This window comes from Palaemon carinicauda, chromosome 1 (assembly GCF_036898095.1).
Source record: "Palaemon carinicauda isolate YSFRI2023 chromosome 1, ASM3689809v2, whole genome shotgun sequence".
NCBI classification, from domain to species: Eukaryota; Metazoa; Arthropoda; class Malacostraca; order Decapoda; family Palaemonidae; genus Palaemon; species Palaemon carinicauda.
The window spans coordinates 286,002,516-286,021,226 of NC_090725.1; the positions used below are offsets into that span (position 1 = coordinate 286,002,516).

General features: G+C 35.4%; 2 protein-coding genes across 2 annotated transcripts; one reads left to right on the plus strand and one right to left on the minus strand.

The window, feature by feature from the left end:
* The first annotated feature begins 7,636 nt into the window (after nucleotides 1-7,636).
* Nucleotides 7,637-17,376, plus strand: LOC137639482 (uncharacterized). Its single transcript, XM_068371753.1, has 4 exons — nucleotides 7,637-7,987; nucleotides 10,540-10,641; nucleotides 15,957-16,292; nucleotides 17,257-17,376. The coding sequence occupies exons 1-4, from the start codon at nucleotides 7,637-7,639 to the stop codon at nucleotides 17,374-17,376; spliced, it is 909 nt and encodes a 302-aa protein (XP_068227854.1).
* Nucleotides 17,377-17,752: 376 nt separating this feature from the next.
* LOC137639490 (uncharacterized) lies at nucleotides 17,753-18,193 on the minus strand. The gene has a single exon (XM_068371761.1). The coding sequence runs from the start codon at nucleotides 18,191-18,193 to the stop codon at nucleotides 17,753-17,755; it is 441 nt and encodes a 146-aa protein (XP_068227862.1).
* Between the last annotated feature and the right edge of the window lie 518 nt (nucleotides 18,194-18,711).

An 18,711-nucleotide genomic window follows, 5' to 3' on the forward strand; every position in this document is an offset into this window, starting at 1 on the left:
GTGAAGCGTTAAGGAGTCTCCCTGGGGATGTCAGCAGCCATTTTCTCGACAATGTTACCATAGATTACTTTACAGTGATGTTAGTTCCTGAAAAGATTTATTTCCTGAAATTATGGCTTCATAGCGACGTTATTTCCTAAAATGAGGATGATACAGTGACGTTAGCTCCTGAAATGATGACATTACAGTGACGTTAGTTTCTGAAATGACAACTTTACAGTGATGTTAGTTCCTGAAATGATGACGTTACAATGACGTTAGTTCCTGAAATGACAACTTTACCGTGACGTTAGTTCATGAAATGATGACTTTACTGTGACTTCAGTTCCTGAAATGATGACGTTATAGTAACGTTAGTTCCTGAAATGATGACTTTACAGTGATGTTAGTTCCTGAAATGATGACTTTACAGTGATGTTACTTCCCTGAAATGATGACTTTATAGTGATGTTAGTTCCTGAAATGATGACGTTACAGTGACGTTAGTTCCTGAAATGATGACGTTACAGTGACGTTAGTTTCGAAATGATGACGTTACTGTGATGTTAGTTCATGGAATGATGACTTTACTGTGACGTTAGTTCCTGAAATGATGACTTTACTGTGATGTTAGTTCATGAAATGTTAACTTTACTGTGACTTTAGTTCCTGAAATGATGACTTTACTGTGATGTTAGTTCTTGAAATGATGACTTTACTGTGATGTTAGTTCCTGAAATGATGACTTTGCTGTGATTTTAGTTCCTGAAATGATGACTTTACAGTGACGTTAGTTCCGAAATGATGACGTTACAGTGACATTAGTTCCTGAATTAATGACTTTACTGTGATGTTAGTTCATGAAATGATGACTTTACTGTGACTTTAGTTCCTGAAATGATGACTTTACTGTGATGTTAGTTCATGAAATGATGACTTTACTGTGACTTTAGTTCCTGAAATGATGACTTTACTGTGATGTTAGTTCATGGAATGATGACTTTACTATGACTTTAGTTCCTGAAATGATGACTTTACTGTGATGTTAGTTCATAAAATGATGACTTTACTGTGACGTTAGTTCCTAAAATGATGACTTCACAGTGATGTTAGTTCTTGAAATGATGACTTTACTGTGATGTTAGTTCATAAAATGATGACTTTACTGTGATGTTAGTTCCTAAAATGATGACTTCACAGTGATGTTAGTTCTTGAAATGATGACTTTACTGTGATGTTAGTTCATAAAATGATGACTTTACTGTGACGTTAGTTCCTAAAATGATGACCACAGTGATGTTAGTTCTTGAAATGATGATTTCATAGTGACGTTAGTTACTGAAATGATGACTTTACTGTGACTTTAGTTAATGAAATGATGACTTTACTGTGACTTTAGTTAATGAAATGATGAATATGCTGTGATGTTCGTACCTGAAATGATGACTTTATTGTGATGTTAGTTCATGAAATGATGACTTTACAGTGACGTTAGTTCCTGAAATGATGACTTTACTGTGACTTTAGTTCATGAAATGATGACTTTACTGTGATGTTAGTTCATGGAATGATGACTTTACTGTGACTTTAGTTCCTGAAATGATGACTTTACTGTGATGTTAGTTCATGCAATGATGACTTTACTGTGATGTTAGTTCCTGAAATGATGTCTTCACAGTAACGTTAGTTCTTGAAATGATGACTTTACTGTGACTTTAGTTCCTGAAATGATGACTTTGCTGTGATGTTAGTTCCTGAAATGATGACTTTACTGTGGCTTTAGTTCCTGAAATGATGACTTTACTGTGATGTTAGTTCCTGAAATGATAACTTTACTGTGATGTTAGTTCCTGAAATGATGTCTTCACAGTAACGTTAGTACATGAAATGATGACTTTACTGTGACTTTAGTTCCTGAAATGATGACTTTGCTGTGATGTTAGTTCATGAAATGATGACTTTACTGTGATGTTAGTTCTTGAAATGATGACTTTACTGTGATGTTAGTTCCTGAAATGATGACTGTGCTGTGATGTTAGTTCCTGAAATGATGACTTTGCTGTGACGTTAGTTCCTGAAATGATGTTTCAGAGTGACGTTAGTTCTTGAAATGATGACTTTACTGTGATGTTAGTTCTTGAAATGATGACTTTACTGTGATGTTAGTTCTTGAAATGATGACTTTACTGTGATGTTAGTTCCTGAAATGATGTTTCAGAGTGACGTTAGTTCTTGAAATGATGAATTTACTGTGATGTTAGTTCTTGAAATGATGACTTTACTGTGATGTTAGTTCCTGAAATGATGACTGTGCTGTGATGTTAGTTCCTGAAATGATGACTTTGCTGTGATGTTAGTTTCTGAAATGATGTTTCACAGTGACGTTAGTCCTTGAAATGATGACTTTACTGTGATCTTAGTTCATGAAATGATGACTTTACTATGATGTTAGTTTCTGAAATGATGTTTCACAGTGACGTTAGTTCTTGAAATGATGACTTTACTGTGATGTTAGTTTCTGAAATGATGTTTCACAGTGACGTTAGTCCTTGAAATGATGACTTTACTGTGATGTTAGTTCATTCAATGATGACTTTACTGTGATGTTAGTTCCTGAAATGATGTTTCACAGTGACGTTAGTTCTTGAAATGATGACTTTACTATGATGTTAGTTCGTGAAATGATGACTTTACTGTGATGTTAGTTTCTGAAACTATGTTTCACAGTGACGTTAGTTCTTGAAAGGATGACTTTACTATGATGTTAGTTTTTGAAATAATGACGTTAAAGTGACGTTAGTTCCTGAAATGATGACTTTACTGTGATGTTAGTTCTTGAAAGGATGATTTTACAGTGACGTTAGTTCCTGGATTGATAACTTTCCAGTGGTGTTAGTTCCTGGAATGATAACTTTCCAGTGACGTTAGTTTCTGAAATGATAACTTTCCAGTGATGTTAGTTCATAAAATGGTGACTTTACAGTGACGTTAGCTCGTGAAATTATTAATTTACAGCGACGTTGGTTCCTGAGATGATCTCTTCACCGTGATGTTAGTTTGTGAAATGATGACTTTACAGTGATGTTAGTTCTTGAAAGGATGATTTTACAGTGACGTTAGTTCCTGGATTGATAACTTTCCAGTGGTGTTAGTTCCTGGAATGATAACATTCCAGTGACGTTAGTTTCTGAAATGATAACTTTCCAGTGATGTTAGTTCATAAAATGGTGACTTTACAGTGACGTTAGCTCGTGAAATTATTAATTTACAGCGACGTTGGTTCCTGAAATGATCTCTTCACCGTGATGTTACTTTGTGAAATCATGACTTTAAAGTAACATTATTTTGTGATAAGAGTTTACAGTGGAGTTAGTTCCTGAAATGATAGTCTTCACAGTGACGTTAGTTCTTGAAAAGATGACTTTACAGTGATGACAGTTCGTGAAAGTATATCTTTACAGTAACGTTAGTTTGTGAAATAATGACTTTACAGTGACATTAGTTCCTGAAATGATAACTTTCCAATGATAGTAGTTTGTGAAATGATGACTATACATACAGTGATGTTAGTTCCTGGGATGATAACTTTCCAGTGACGTTAGTTCGTGAAATTATTGATTTACAGCGACGTTGGTTCTTGAAGTGATTTCTTCACCGTGATGTTAGTTTGTGAAAAGATAACTTTATAGTGATGTTAGTTCGTGAAATTATGACTTTATAGTGATATTAGTTCCTGAAATGATGTCTTCACAGTGACGGTAGTTCTTGAAATGATGACTTTACAGTGATGTTAGTTCGTGGAATGATGTCTTTACAGTAACACTCGTTCCTGAAATGATGACCATACATACAGTGATGTTAGTTCCTGGGATGATATCTTTCCAGTGCCGTTAGTTCCTGGAATGATAACTTTCCAGTGATGTTAGTTCCTGGGATGATATCTTCCCAGTGACGTTAGTTCCTGGAATGATAACTTTCCAGTGATGTTAGTTCCTGGAATGATAACTTTCCAGTGACGTTAGTTCCTGAAATGATAACTTTCCAGTGATGTTAGTTCATAAAATGGTGACTTTACAGTGACGTTAGCTCGTGAAATTATTAATTTACAGCGACGTTGGTTCCTGAAATGATCTCTTCACCGTGATGTTACTTTGTGAAATCATGACTTTAAAGTAACATTATTTTGTGATATGAGTTTACAGTGGAGTTAGTTCCTGAAATGATAGTCTTCACAGTGACGTTATTTCTTGAAAAGATGACTTTACAGTGATGACATTTCGTGAAAGTATATCTTTACAGTAACGTTAGTTTGTGAAATGATGACTTTATAGTGACATTAGTTCCTGAAATGATAACTTTCCAATGATAGTAGTTCGTGAAATGATGACTATACATACAGTGATGTTAGTTCCTGGGATGATAACTTTCCAGTGACGTTAGTTCCTGAAATGATGTCTTCACAGTGACGGTAGTTCTTGAAATGATAACTTTACAGTGATGTTAGTTCGTGAAATGATGTCTTTACAGTAACACTCGTTCCTGAAATGATGACCATACATACAGTGATGTTAGTTCCTGGGATGATATCTTTCCAGTGCCGTTAGTTCCTGGAATGATAACTTTCCAGTGATGTTAGGTCCTGGGATGATATCTTACCAGTGACGTTAGTTCCTGGAATGATAACTTTCCAGTGATGTTAGTTCCTGGAATGATAACTTTTCAGTGACGTTAGTTCCTGGAATGATAACTTTCTAGTAACGTAGTTCATAAAATGATGACTTTACAGCGACGTTGGTTCTTGAAATGATCTCTTCACCGTGATGTTAGTTTGTGAAAAGATAACTTTACAGTGATGTTAGTTCGTGAAATTATGACTTTATAGTGATATTAGTTCCTGAAATGATGACTACACGGTGGTGATAACTTTAGAGTAATGTTAGTTCGTGGAATGATATCTTTCCAGTGACTTTAGTTCCTGGAATGATAACTTTCCAGTGATGTTAGTTCCTGGGATGATATCTTTCCAGTGATGTTAGTTCCTGGAATGATAACTTTCCAGTGACGTTAGTTCCTGAAATGATAACTTTCCAGTGATGTTAGTTCATAAAATGGTGACTTTACAGTGACGTTAGCTCGTGAAATTATTAATTTACAGCGATGTTGGTTCCTGAAATGATCTCTTCACTGTGATGTTAGTTTGTGAAATGGTGACTTTACAGTGACTTTAGTTCCTGAAGTGATAACTTTCCAGTGACATAAGTTTGTGGAATAATGGCTTTACAGTCATATTAATTCCTGAAATTATGACTTTACAGTGACGTGAGTCCCTGAAATGATGACTTTACAGCAACGTTAGTTCCTGAAATGATTACTTTACAGTAACGTTAGTTCCGGAAATGATGACTTTATAGTAACGTTAGTTCCTGAAAGGATAACCTTACAGCGAGATTAGTTCCTGAAAGGGTGTCTTTGTTGTACCGTTAGTTCGTGTAAGGATGGTTTTACAGTGACGTTAGATCGTGAAATGATGAGTTTACAGTGACATCAGTTCCTGAAATGATGACATTACAGAAACGTTAGTTTATGAAATGATGACTTTACAACGACGTTAGTTCCTGAAGTGATGACTTCAAAGTGATATTAGTTCCTGAAGTGATGACTCTACAGTGACGTTAGTTCCTGAAATGATAAATTTACATTGACATTTGTTCCTGAAATGATGAATTTAGCCCCTTGAGTGAAGAGGAACTGTTTGGTAATGTCAGTGTTGTCAGATGTATGAGGAAAGAGGAAAATGTGGAAAGAATGAGCTTGAATATTCGGTGTATTTTCAGGCAAAGTTAAAATGAGTCTTAATCAGAGAAGAGTCCAATTTAAATTTAGTACTGTCTGACCAGTCAAAGGACCCCATATCTTTCTAGCAGTACTATTTCAACTATCTTATTTCTATCTTTGCATGAATGGCCTCACGGGTTCTAGCACCGATTCATAGTTTCTAAATTCCACAAATAAAAAATTAAAAGAACTTGAGTTAGTCAATGACCTTAGATATCAGGGTGCCAGAAAACCTCAGATCAATCAACTTGAGTTAGCTCTTTTGGGCAATGGACAATAAAAGCATTACTGCAGAGTGGTACGTCCATAAAATTCCTGTAATCCTGATCAGTAAATCAGATAAATTCTTTGATTGTTCTAATATTGGTCATGAAAACATACTAAAAACCATTGACTTATATGCTAATGTTGCACTTTGCAATAAATATCTATCTATCACGAGAGTGGCAATGGAGCCGAAAAGCTTTAAGTTTAATATCCTATCCTAGAAGAATTTTATGAACCTTTAATAGATAATTGGTCAGTTGAAACTATGCAACTTCAATTGTTTTTAACCTTTCTATAAACCACCACTGTGTCATTAGGTTACAAAAGCTATCACAAACATTAATAGAGCGACTCGGGTCAACAATTCGTATCATTATTGGTGCTGAAATGTTTAGAAAAATATCCTTCCAGAAGGAAGGCTACGATTGATGAAGCTTTGATAATGATATTTTCTAATACAAAAAGATTTATCACTTCCGGAAATGGAATGCATTTTCACTTTGTTTGAACTTAAGAAGTGCAGCACAAAACCTGAGTCAACGTTTTATCGACGATGTTATGTGTGATCATAAACATGGAAACAAATTTGTTATTGATTAATGGACTGACACTCCTGGTCATACATCTACTCTAAAAAGAACAGAATGATATAAGAAGCAAACGGTCGCAATGGACATTAATAAATTTTATATCGACCTTGACTTTGCCAAAACGGCTTTAGGGTGACTATCATTTTTATTTATGACTTAGACCACATTGCAATAAGCAAGCAGTATTGAAGGTAACGTTGCTGTCCCATTCATTTGCTGTCTTCTCCTGCAACCCGCGGATCAGCTACCAAGTACTTCGAGGAGAAAACTCGTTTTGTTTATATAGTCAGTGTTGTTTCTCTCATCAAAACATGATAATGAAATTCTTCATAATTTTGACCATGTCTGTCAGTTTTCATAGTATAAAGGGTGTCATTTTCAAACCGGACTTGTCAGTGTTTATGATGCAGTATGCACAGCGCCAAGGATTCCACCATATTCACTTCATTCATCCCCTGGAAGGTAAACCAAACTTAAAAAGAGGATAAACATAATCAATTAATGATTCAATAATTAAGTTAATAAATAAATCAGTTAATTTATGGAATTACAGATTTCTTGCACTTGGTAGACCACAAAATCAGTATTAATATCAGCTCCTCAAAGCTAAATTTGATCATGAATAACACAATCATGTCTTTGTTGTGGCATTCTAAAGACCAGGTGAGATTTGTAAGGAAACCACGTGAAAAGAGTCTCACTATCAGGTTCATTTCCATTGGCTTCTGGAAATTTGGAAGTGTGGAATTTGGGTCAAATTGAGAAAGCGATAAAGAGGATATGTCCATACTCATCTAATGCAATTTCCATACTTTGAAGACCATATAAATAGTATTGAATTAAAAAAAAAAGTTCTTAACACTTAGCTTAACTAAGGGAGACAATGTAATTTTAGGTGCTAGCGACACTAAATTCATCATTTCAGGAACTAATGTCACTGTAAATTCATCATTTCAGGAACTATCATGACTGTAAATTCATCATTTCAGGAACTAATGTCACTGAAAATTCATCATTTCAGAACTAACATTACTGTAAAGCCATACATTTCAGGAACTAACGCCACGGTAAGGTCATCTAGGGTAACATTGTTGGGAAAATGGCTACTAACATCCCAAGGGGGACTACTGAACTCTCCACCTGCATATGTTGCCTTCCATAATTCCTGCAAAGGAGAACTAAATTCTTCCTTAGCCGAGATGACTCTTGAAATGGAATGTTGCAAGAGACCTGCAATGTTGAGGAGAAGAAGCAATTCGTCACCATTATTCGTGGCATATGTCTTGACTGGAAAGGATTTTACAAATGTCCAAAAAGTATGTATAAAATTATTATTTCTTTTTAATTGGAAAAAAAAAGAATCTATCATATTACTATAAATTTCATACTATTTTTTTAACAAATTAAATGAAGAATATTGACATAGTACGAGAATAGACACTAACCTAAAGGTTTTGTATCCTGAGATTTGAAATGATATAAGGTCCTAAAATACCACCCTTGCTTGAATGGAAAATATATATTGAGAGTTTGGACGTTTTTTAATGTTATGTGAACTTGAAAAGTTCAAACGCTGCGAATGTTTTTATGTTCATAAGTCTCTTTTATAGTTTATATATGAAAGATCTATTTTAATGTTGCTGCTGTTTTTAAAGTGTTTTATTTCATTTGTTCATTACCTCTTGTAGTTCATTTATTTTCTTATTTTATTTCCTCACTGGGTTATTTTTCGCTTTTGGAGCCCTTGGGCTTATATTATAGCATTCTGTTTTTCCAACAAGGTTGTAACCTACCTAATAATAATAATAATAATAATAATAATAATAATAATAATAATAATGATGATGATGATGATGTTACACATTCAAATCAGAATATGGATGAACAGGTATGCATCACTATGTCCTGCTGCAACTGGAGAGTCCTGCATTATTATGGAGTTCCTCTTAAATATGCAAATTTAATTAAGACGGTTCATGAGTATAGCAAGTACAAAGTTAATGTTAGTGGAGTCCTATCAAATAAATTTCCGGTGAACAGTGGAGCACTCCAAGGGAATGTGTTGTCACCTATGTTGTTTATCCTCCTCATGAATTTTGTAATGCATAGATCAGTTGGGGATGGACTAGAAGGATTGGATTGGATTGGTAACAGGAAATTAACTGACCTAGAGTATACTGATGACGCTGTCCTTATTAGCTGAACACCACAGGACTTGCAAAGCTTGATTACCAGAATGCTTGAAATATCACATGAGGTTTGACTCTAGATAAATAAAAGATAGAGATGATGTTAATGGAATATGGAATGGAAAATGAAATATCATTGGAAGGAGAAAGGATTATTGAGGTGGAATCGTTTAAATATTTAGAAACTATTATCTATAATACAGGATCTTTAGAATTAGAGTTTGATGGAAGATTGAAAAAAAAAAAAACCCAGACAGTGGGTAGGTTAAGTAAAATTTGGAAATCAAATTGCCTGAAATTACATATTAAAATCAGGCTATATATCAGTTTAGTGAGGTCGGTGTTACTGTATGGACACGAGTTTTGGTATGACAATAAAACAATATTCAACGGATTTTGTAGATTTGAGAACAAAGCCATCAGAAGAATATTGGGAGGTAAATGACAAGACAAGATTAGAAATGAAACTTTAAGAGATTACTCGAGTGCCATGATGAGGGATAGATGGAGATGGTTTGGGCATGCTCTTCGCACTCCCCAAGAGAGTTTAGTTCACCAAACTTTCAACTGGGCTCCATAAGGCACTATAGGAGTTGGAAGAGCCAGGCCTATATGGCTGAGGAATAAGAAGCGTGAAGTAGGAGATGATGAATGGAGAAGTATTGATTAAAAAACTCAAGATATAGATGACTGGCAACATCTAACCGAGGCCCTTTGTGTCAATAGGCGTAGGAGGAGATATTGATGATTACAAGTATGAATAGGTAATATAAAGATGTAAGAGGAAAAGGGATGAATATGTTTATACATTCTATATGTGGTAGTCGTAAGAATGTGTTCCATTATTATTATTATTATTATTATTATTATTATTATTATTATTATTAGCCAAGCTACAACCCTAGTTGGAAAAGCAAGATGCTATAAGCCCAAGGGCTCCAATAGGGAAAAATAGCCCAGTGAGGAAAGGAAATAAGGAAATAAATAAATGATGAGAACAAGTTAACAATAAATTATTCTAAAACAGTAAAAACGTCAAAACAGATATGTGCGGGAGAAGATTTTGAATAGCGTTTGATTTATAATTTGATTAATCCCATGAGAAGTATAATGTCGTTAGTAGTTTTTGTTACTATTATTATCTTCTTATAGGAAATGAAAATTGGATTTTAAACAATAATTTATTCATATATACAAATATGTATGTATACTGTATGTAAGTGTATATATTTAATATATTTATACACACACACACACACACACACACACATATATATATATATATATATATATATATATATAATATATATATGTATATATAGTATATATATACACACACACATATATATATATATTATATATATATATATATATATATATATATATATATATATATATACAGTAGATTTATATACATATATATATATATATATATATATATATATATATATATATATATATATATATATATATATATACAGTAGATTTATATACATACATATATATATATATATATATATATATATATATATATATATATATACAGTAGATTTATATATATGTATATATTACGTATATATACATACATATGTATGTATATATGTATGTATGTATGGATGTATTAATGTATATAAAATGTATGTGCAGCAGTTGCTTATTCATGTTCCTATGGCAATTAGATCTTCGATTCTGAGGAACATCGCCGATCTTCCTGGTTGATCTTACTCAGTCCCGGAATGAGCTCAGCCATCAACGGCCTTCACCTGCCACTCGACCATAAGGTAAGAGACCTCAGACTCGCCCAGCAGTGTATATACTGTATTATCTCTTGCTTGATAATTCTATGGCTAACTATTTTGATAAAAAAATGATTTTGATTAAGGTAATAGCCTAAGATTCTCGTTTTCTTTTCTTTTTAGTATTTGGAAACGGAGTTTCTTTTTTGTATATATTATTTTTGGTAATCTCTCTCTCTCTCTCTCTCTCTCTCTCTCTCTCTCTCTCTCTCTCTCTCTCTCTCTCTCTCTCTTGCATGCGCTTTTACAATATATCTAACAACCTAGATATCTTCAACTATTTTTGCTTTATGTTCTTATTGTTATCAAATAAACCTCCAATGCAATGATATTTAGCAAATACTGACAATTCAAAAACAATATAAATCATTTCCGATAAATGCCTCAGAGTGGACCGACTTCCTATTGATTTCACATTTATCGTGAAAGCGAACATATAATATTATAAGCTACCTTCCACACCACTAGACTCTAAAGCAATGCGAAGGAACGAGTATGAATGCAGTCATTTAATATATGTGGTCAATGTGTAATAGGATTAATAGTCCGTGGGCTGAGGGGGCTCACCTTGCACCCCCCCTTAAAATTGACAAAAGTGCATTTAGGTTGTAGCATTTGATCCATATTTTCATTTTTTTAATGTTCCCATTGAAAAATAGGGACTCACTACCACTCCTCGGCTACTTTATTTGATGATATCATCGAATTTTGCAGCTGCCAATTTTGGGGTAGGGGAAACCTAATTAGACATAACTCCGGACTGAATGGTCAGAGAAAGATAAATGACATATCAAAATGTTTGCTTTGGGCCTCTCTAACAGATAAAATAGACAATTTGCAATTATGTTTAATAATTAGGTCACCAGAGGTCAAAAGGTCACCAAATTTGGGGTCAAGTGAAAATTTTAGGCACCTCCATAAATGTAACCCCAGGACCAGCCAGACCCATATCTGATGACTTTTTCTGCCTTATTTCATCTCTAGAGACCTCAAGAAATAGAATGATACCCATAAAGTGTACTTATTGGCCAAATCATGGTAATGAGATGTTATGTAAAAAAGTCAATTTTCAAATTTGTCGTTTTTTTTCCCCTCAAAATCGTAAAAATTGATAAAGCTCATAACTCTTCTTATAGAGGGGCTACAGAAATTATTTTGGTGTGTTTTCCTAGGTTTTGGGGGTCAGAGAATCCAAAATAAGCATTCTCAACAATGTCAACTAATTACCTCATGCTGGAATTCAAGATGGCCGCCACTCTGGACGCCGTAATTTTGAATTGGCTATAACTCCTCCATGAATGCAGCAAGAGAGATAATATTCGTGTCCTCACCCAGGTTCTTGAGATCACAGCATCCAATAAAGGCAGTCTCAACAAGTCTGTCAGTAAATTTGGGGAAAGTCACCTAAATCAACAACAGAAATGCTTTATTTGAAGGTTACGACAATCATGAATGAAATACAATAAAACTGTACATGAATGTACAATATACTCATATGATGCAAGACCTCATTGGAAAAATTCACACTGTGTTGCTTTGGACTACAGAAAAAAGTCAACCTATGCAAGGTATAAAGTTTGATAGTCTACTTGGGTACCTTTGGGTCCACTTTTAATTAATGGAAAGGCAATTATTGGAAATATCTTGTGATACAAGGGAGGTCCTTGGTCCTTCGACCCTGAAATCTACCATCTTGTTACTTGAAACTTTCTTAGTCCAAGTCGGACCCACTACCATCACTTTCATAGTCATCATCAAAATTTCCATCACTTCTATTTTTTTCATCAAGGCTTTCATCATCAGACGTCTCAAGTATATCAGCCATACCTGTAGGAAGTGCAGTTCCCTTGAACCAACAGGGTTCTAGATTTCCATCATTCATTATCCAACCATGATCCACAGCTGGATGAGAGACCTCAGGTTTGGGATAATGGGCACGTTTCCATATCGCAACCTGATAGTTCACCTCCTGATTTGCTCATTTAAACACTCTTGGTGGCTGAAGAGATAAAAGATCAACATTCTTCTTTGAATCCAGCGACTGCCCACTGCACTTTAACTCGAGCATTTAGTATCGAAGCTGGTCAACCTCCTTTGTCTTAGTTTTGGCAGAATACATGGTACAGGTGAAATCCTCAAGAGCAAGGAATATTTCATCGGTTACCTCCCATGACTCCCCTAGGCAACTGAAGACTTCTTGGTACTTTGGGCATTTCTGTAGAATTCGCAGCGGTTTTAACTTGACAATTCCTTTAAAGGAACTGGTCATATCGCATCTACTGAATGCATGAAGACCAAGGAAAGCAGACCAAGGAGAGACTTCAGTAAGTTGGTGTGAACCCTTTCGATAGTTCTGTGACATTTGTGAATCGCCTTCTATTTCCAGTTATCTGGTCGCCTTGTGTTTTCTCCACATGCCCAATTCAATAAAATCCCTGGAGAGATCAAATCTTGGCTCAAGAAAAAAACATTTGGTTAGTGGAGAAAACACAAGGCGACCAGATAACTGGAAAGAGTTCTTGAGTAATGACGACAATAAAACTCAGCTCATTGAATTACTCTTCTAGGTTTGGTGCACGGAGGAGAATATACCGAAGGGAGAGAAGAAGAAGCTTATCTTAGTTTGTAAGGGCAAGGCGTACGAACTAAAGGCAGACAAGGAGAGGATCACTGCATTTCAAATTGAATCTCTTGACTCAACCCAGGAAGAGACTGATTCACGTGTCATTCTCTATTCAACCTATGCCAAGGATGAAGGATATAAATTTGTTTGGGTTCAAAGTCCAGACTGTGATATATTCTTCATACTTCTGTATTATGCTCCAAACTTAGGTGTGCAACTCCTTTTTGATACTGGCACTGGGAATAGAAGGCGATTCACAGATGTCACAGAACTATCGAAAGGGTTCACACCAACTTACTGAAGTCTCTCCTTGGTCTGCTTTCCTTGGTCTTCATGCATTCAGTAGATGCGATATGACCAGTTCCTTTAAAGGAATTGTCAAGTTAAAACCGCTGCGAATTCTACAGAAATGCCCAAAGTACCAAGAAGTCTTCAGTTGCCTAGGGGAGTCATGGGAGGTAACCGATGAAATATTCCTTGCTCTTGAGGATTTCACCTGTACCATGTATTCTGCCAAAACTAAGACAAAGGAGGTTGACCAGCTTCGATACTAAATGCTCGAGTTAAAGTGCAGTGGGCAGTCGCTGGATTCAAAGAAGAATGTTGATCTTTTATCTCTTCAGCCACCAAGAGTGTTTAAATGAGCAAATCAGGAGGTGAACTATCAGGTTGCGATATGGAAACGTGCCCATTATCCCAAACCTGAGGTCTCTCATCCAGCTGTGGATCATGGTTGGATAATGAATGATGGAAATCTAGAACCCTGTTGGTTCAAGGGAACTGCACTTCCTACAGGTATGGCTGATATACTTGAGACGTCTGATGATGAAAGCCTTGATGAAAAAAATAGAAGTGATGGAAATTTTGATGATGACTATGAAAGTGATGGTAGTGGGTCCGACTTGGACTAAGAAAGTTTCAAGTAACAAGATGGTAGATTTCAGGGTCGAAGGACCAAGGACCTCCCTTGTATCACAAGATATTTCCAATAATTGCCTTTCCATTAATTAAAAGTGGACCCAAAGGTACCCAAGTAGACTATCAAACTTTATACCTTGCATAGGTTGACTTTTTTCTGTAGTCCAAAGCAACACAGTGTGAATTTTTCCAATGAGGTCTTGCATCATATGAGTATATTGTACATTCATGTACAGTTTTATTGTATTTCATTCATGATTGTCGTAACCTTCAAATAAAGCATTTCTGTTGTTGATTTAGGTGACTTTCCCCAAATTTACTGACAGACTTGTTGAGACTGCCTTTATTGGATGCTGTGATCTCAAGAACCTGGGTGAGGACACGAATATTATCTCTCTTGCTGCATTCATGGAGGAGTTATAGCCAATTCAAAATTACGGCGTCCAGAGTGGCGGCCATCTTGAATTCCAGCATGAGGTAATTAGTTGACATTGTTGAGAATGCTTATTTTGGATTCTCTGACCCCCAAAACCTAGGAAAACACACCAAAATAATTTCTGTAGCCCCTCTATAAGAAGAGTTATGAGCTTTATCAATTTTTACGATTTTGAGGGAAAAAAAAACGACAAATTTGAAAATTGACTTTTTTACATAACATCTCATTACCATGATTTGGCCAATAAGTACACTTTATGGGTATCATTCTATTTCTTGAGGTCTCTAGAGATGAAATAAGGCAGAAAAAGTCATCAGATATGGGTCTGGCTGGTCCTGGGGTTACATTTATGGAGGTGCCTAAAATTTTCACTTGACCCCAAATTTGGTGACCTTTTGACCTCTGGTGACCTAATTATTAAACATAATTGCAAATTGTCTATTTTATCTGTTAGAGAGGCCCAAAGCAAACATTTTGATATGTCATTTATCTTTCTCTGACCATTCAGTCCGGAGTTATGTCTAATTAGGTTTCCCCTACCCCAAAATTGGCAGCTGCAAAATTCGATGATATCATCAAATAAAGTGGCCGAGGAGTGGTAGTGAGTCCCTATTTTTCAATGGGAACATTAAAAAAATGAAAATATGGATCAAATGCTACAACCTAAATGCACTTTTGTCAATTTTAAGGGGGGGGGGTGCAAGGTAAGCCCCCTCAGCCCACGGACTGTAACCGAGACAAAGCACGTTGAGCGCACATCGAGAGCTATAACTCTTGATGGGGCCATCTTAGTATTGGTAGGTAAAAACACGAAAGGATTTTGGAAAATTAATAGTAAATCAAAATGGTCAATGGATGAATATATTGCTATTTTAAAATTTATTAATTTGTATTCAGTTATTGAGAAATTAAAACTGATATTTTTAGTTATTCCTTTTTTTTACATATGCGTCAAGTAATCTCATATTTAAAGTGTTTAAATATATTCATAATTTTGATAAAAATATGTATGTTTATCAGATAGCTTTCAAATATTTTATGCGATCATAATCTTCGTATCATCAGACATTTGTATTTAATTTTACAGCTCTCATCAAACGGTATCTATAAGTCAAAGTACTTATAGTTTTTAATAGAAAGTTTTTTATCCAAACTTACATTTTATTCGCACTTGAAAAAAAAAAGACTTATTATATCTTATTTTAAAAAGATCCTATTGCCACGCTTTACTTAATGGTTGCTAAAAATCTGACATCATTATTTGAATTTATATTGTTTGGCTTGGCAAGACCCCTAATTAGGTTTTCCTAACTCCATGAACAGGCTGTCTTTGCAATAGTACACAACGATGACGACACAAAACCGTTTTCGGTGGATTTATGGGACATATACAAAGCAGCTCCACATTTTGCACCAAAGAAAATCTTCCTTGGGAGATGGTCATCCAAGGAGTGGAGACCTTCTCACGACGGATCACACCAGGAGCCATCATGGAAGGAACCTCGTCCAGACTCAGAGCAGGAGAGAGTCGGAGACATGCCACCATCCCTTGAGTGGAAAGAACAACAAGACGATCTTCTTCTTCCTTTCTTCATCAGGGAACCCTGGGAGAGGAGGAACGACCTGATGGGTCTCGTCCTCCGCTGCACCACACTTCAGGTGAACATCTATATTATCTTTCTCTTCCCATTCTTCTAGAGATTTTGAATCAACAGTAAATACTAGTTTCCTTGTATAGTTTGATAAAAGGTAAAAGAATATAAAGAAAAGGTTGAGAGATTTATATCTTAGCTTGTTTTCTATTTTTTTTTTCAAGACTGAGTTTGGGAACGGACCGTAAATATTGATAGTAATATTAAACGCTAGAAGCCTAAAAACTTTTGATTCCTGAACCTGTGCAGAATTGTTTGATATTCATGAAATTCAGATTAAGATTGTATATTATTGCTAGCCCAATGGAATAGACAAATCAATGAAAATATCTGTTAATAAAAGGAAAATAGAAGTGAAGACGAAATTACTTCTCTTTTTGCAGGTTTTTGACTATTTATTTATAATATTGATTATGTTGTTACACAAATAGAGATAAAGCAGTAATTTTTGTGCGTTAAACCGATATCGTCTTCAAAAGAACAAGATCCATAACATAGTGATAACACCAATGTTAATATATGGATCGTAAATGAGATGAGGATGCTGACGTGAATTATGTGGAAATCACTGTTTGAAAGATTGGAAAATGATGAAATAAGAAGAATGGCAGGTGTAGTGAAGATTACAGAGGTGATAGTGTCACTACTGAGATGGTGTGGACACGTGATGAGGATGGATGGTGGGGAGGGAGTGAGTAGGGCTTAGGAGGAACCTGTTAGGGGGAGAAGATCGAGAGGGAATTAGAAGAGAATTAGATGGCGAGATAAGGTGAAGAATGATATGGAGCGAAGACGTTTGGTGGAAGAGGATGCCTTGGATGGAAGGCATTGGAGAGTGTGCGCCGGGCAAGTGACCCCTTAATGTAGGGATAACGGTGAGAAAGAAGTAAATAAACAATCAGAAGCTGAATATTTGTATATAATTAGCAGGAGTAAGAGAGAAAACTATGATCTGGAGCTTTTCATTACAGGTCTATCCTTATATAATGTATGACGGGGTGAACAAGGACGGAACTGTATTATTCGACAGTATGAGAGGCATAAATGGAGAACTATTCCACATCTTGAAGCAGATCATGAACTTTACGTAAGTATTTTCGAAGCCATCCGAGCACAAAATAAATTTAGGACATTTTAAGTATTCAGTTTGGATAAGGAAAAGAACATTTCAGTTTCTTCATAACAATTAATTTTAATATCACACAGTTTAAACAACTTTAACTAGAGTAGGTGAAGATGCTTATCTCCTTTCTCTACAAGCGTGTCCTTATTTGGGACCGCTGTAATGTTTCTTCAACAGATTCTTCCATTTCCTTCGGTCCAGTGCATCTTCCTCTGTCGATCTCAACTCCCTCGTGTATCTTTTCACACTGTCAATCTATCGTAATTTTGGTCTACCTAATCTCCTCCCAAATGGTATTCCCTAATCCACTATCTTCCTCATCGGACGGTCTTCCTCTTGTTTCTTTATATGTCCATACCATCTCGGTTACTTTCTTTCACCTTGGTTGAAGCTGGTGCTATTTTGAGAGTGCCTCTAACATGTTTGTTCTTAACCTGATTCTTTATGGTAAGTCCACATTGCCATCTAAACATCATCATCTCAGTCGCATCAACCCTGTTCTCATCTCTTATGTTAGTTGCCCATGTTTGGATGAATAGAACATTGCAAGTCTCACAACCTGACGCTGGATCCTTGGTCTTTAGTTTTATTGGCATCCTACGATCACACAGCACCCCACTATATTTCCTCCAGCTATTCCACCCTGACTGTATCCTTCCGGTCAACTCTTCATCTAGGTCTCCTGTATTTTGGATCACAGATGGCCGATAATTATCGCTTTCTACCACTTCCAACTTATCAAAACCAGTCTCAAGATCTACCTTACTTATATTGATACTATTCATGGCATGTGGTAACTATGTTAAGGGTTTATAGAATTCGAAGATGATGGGTCGCTTCTACTTCATTTGGATATTGCAAACTGCAGATTATTATAATATAAAATTATTGCAAATACTTATTCATACAAATTATGAACACAATGTTAAAATTATTAAGAAAACAGTCATTAGTTAGCTAGATATGAAAATATTGGTGATGATTATTGAGTTTAAAAGAATTAACTTATTCATTCTCGGTTACTGAAAAAATCTGAATTTGAATGATGAAGAAAAAATTTCCCTCATGTAGCCCAGTTTTATCTACAAAACAGGAGAAAATAAAATGAAACCTTCTATTGAGCATGGGATAAAGTACTGATTGCTGTTACTGGTTTGAAGTTACAGAAATTGAATATTCACTCGAAGGGTGACTTCCTGAAGTTCAGAGGAAACTGTTACAGTCAACTATATCAAAACGTTCAATATATGAAATGATTTAACGTTTTATTCCCTTTTTAATCGATTTAGCTTAGCGTATAACA

Bases quoted from the DNA above. Each gene is read 5' to 3' on its own strand.
- LOC137639482 (XM_068371753.1), top strand. From the start codon at position 7,637: ATGACTGTAAATTCATCATTTCAGGAACTAATGTCACTGAAAATTCAT. The intron at 7,988-10,539 runs GTATGTATAAAA...TATGGCAATTAG, and splicing joins ATTTTACAAATGTCCAAAAA to ATCTTCGATTCTGAGGAACA. The intron at 10,642-15,956 runs GTAAGAGACCTC...CTCCATGAACAG, and splicing joins ACCTGCCACTCGACCATAAG to GCTGTCTTTGCAATAGTACA.
- LOC137639490 (XM_068371761.1), bottom strand. From the start codon at position 18,193: ATGAATAGTATCAATATAAGTAAGGTAGATCTTGAGACTGGTTTTGAT.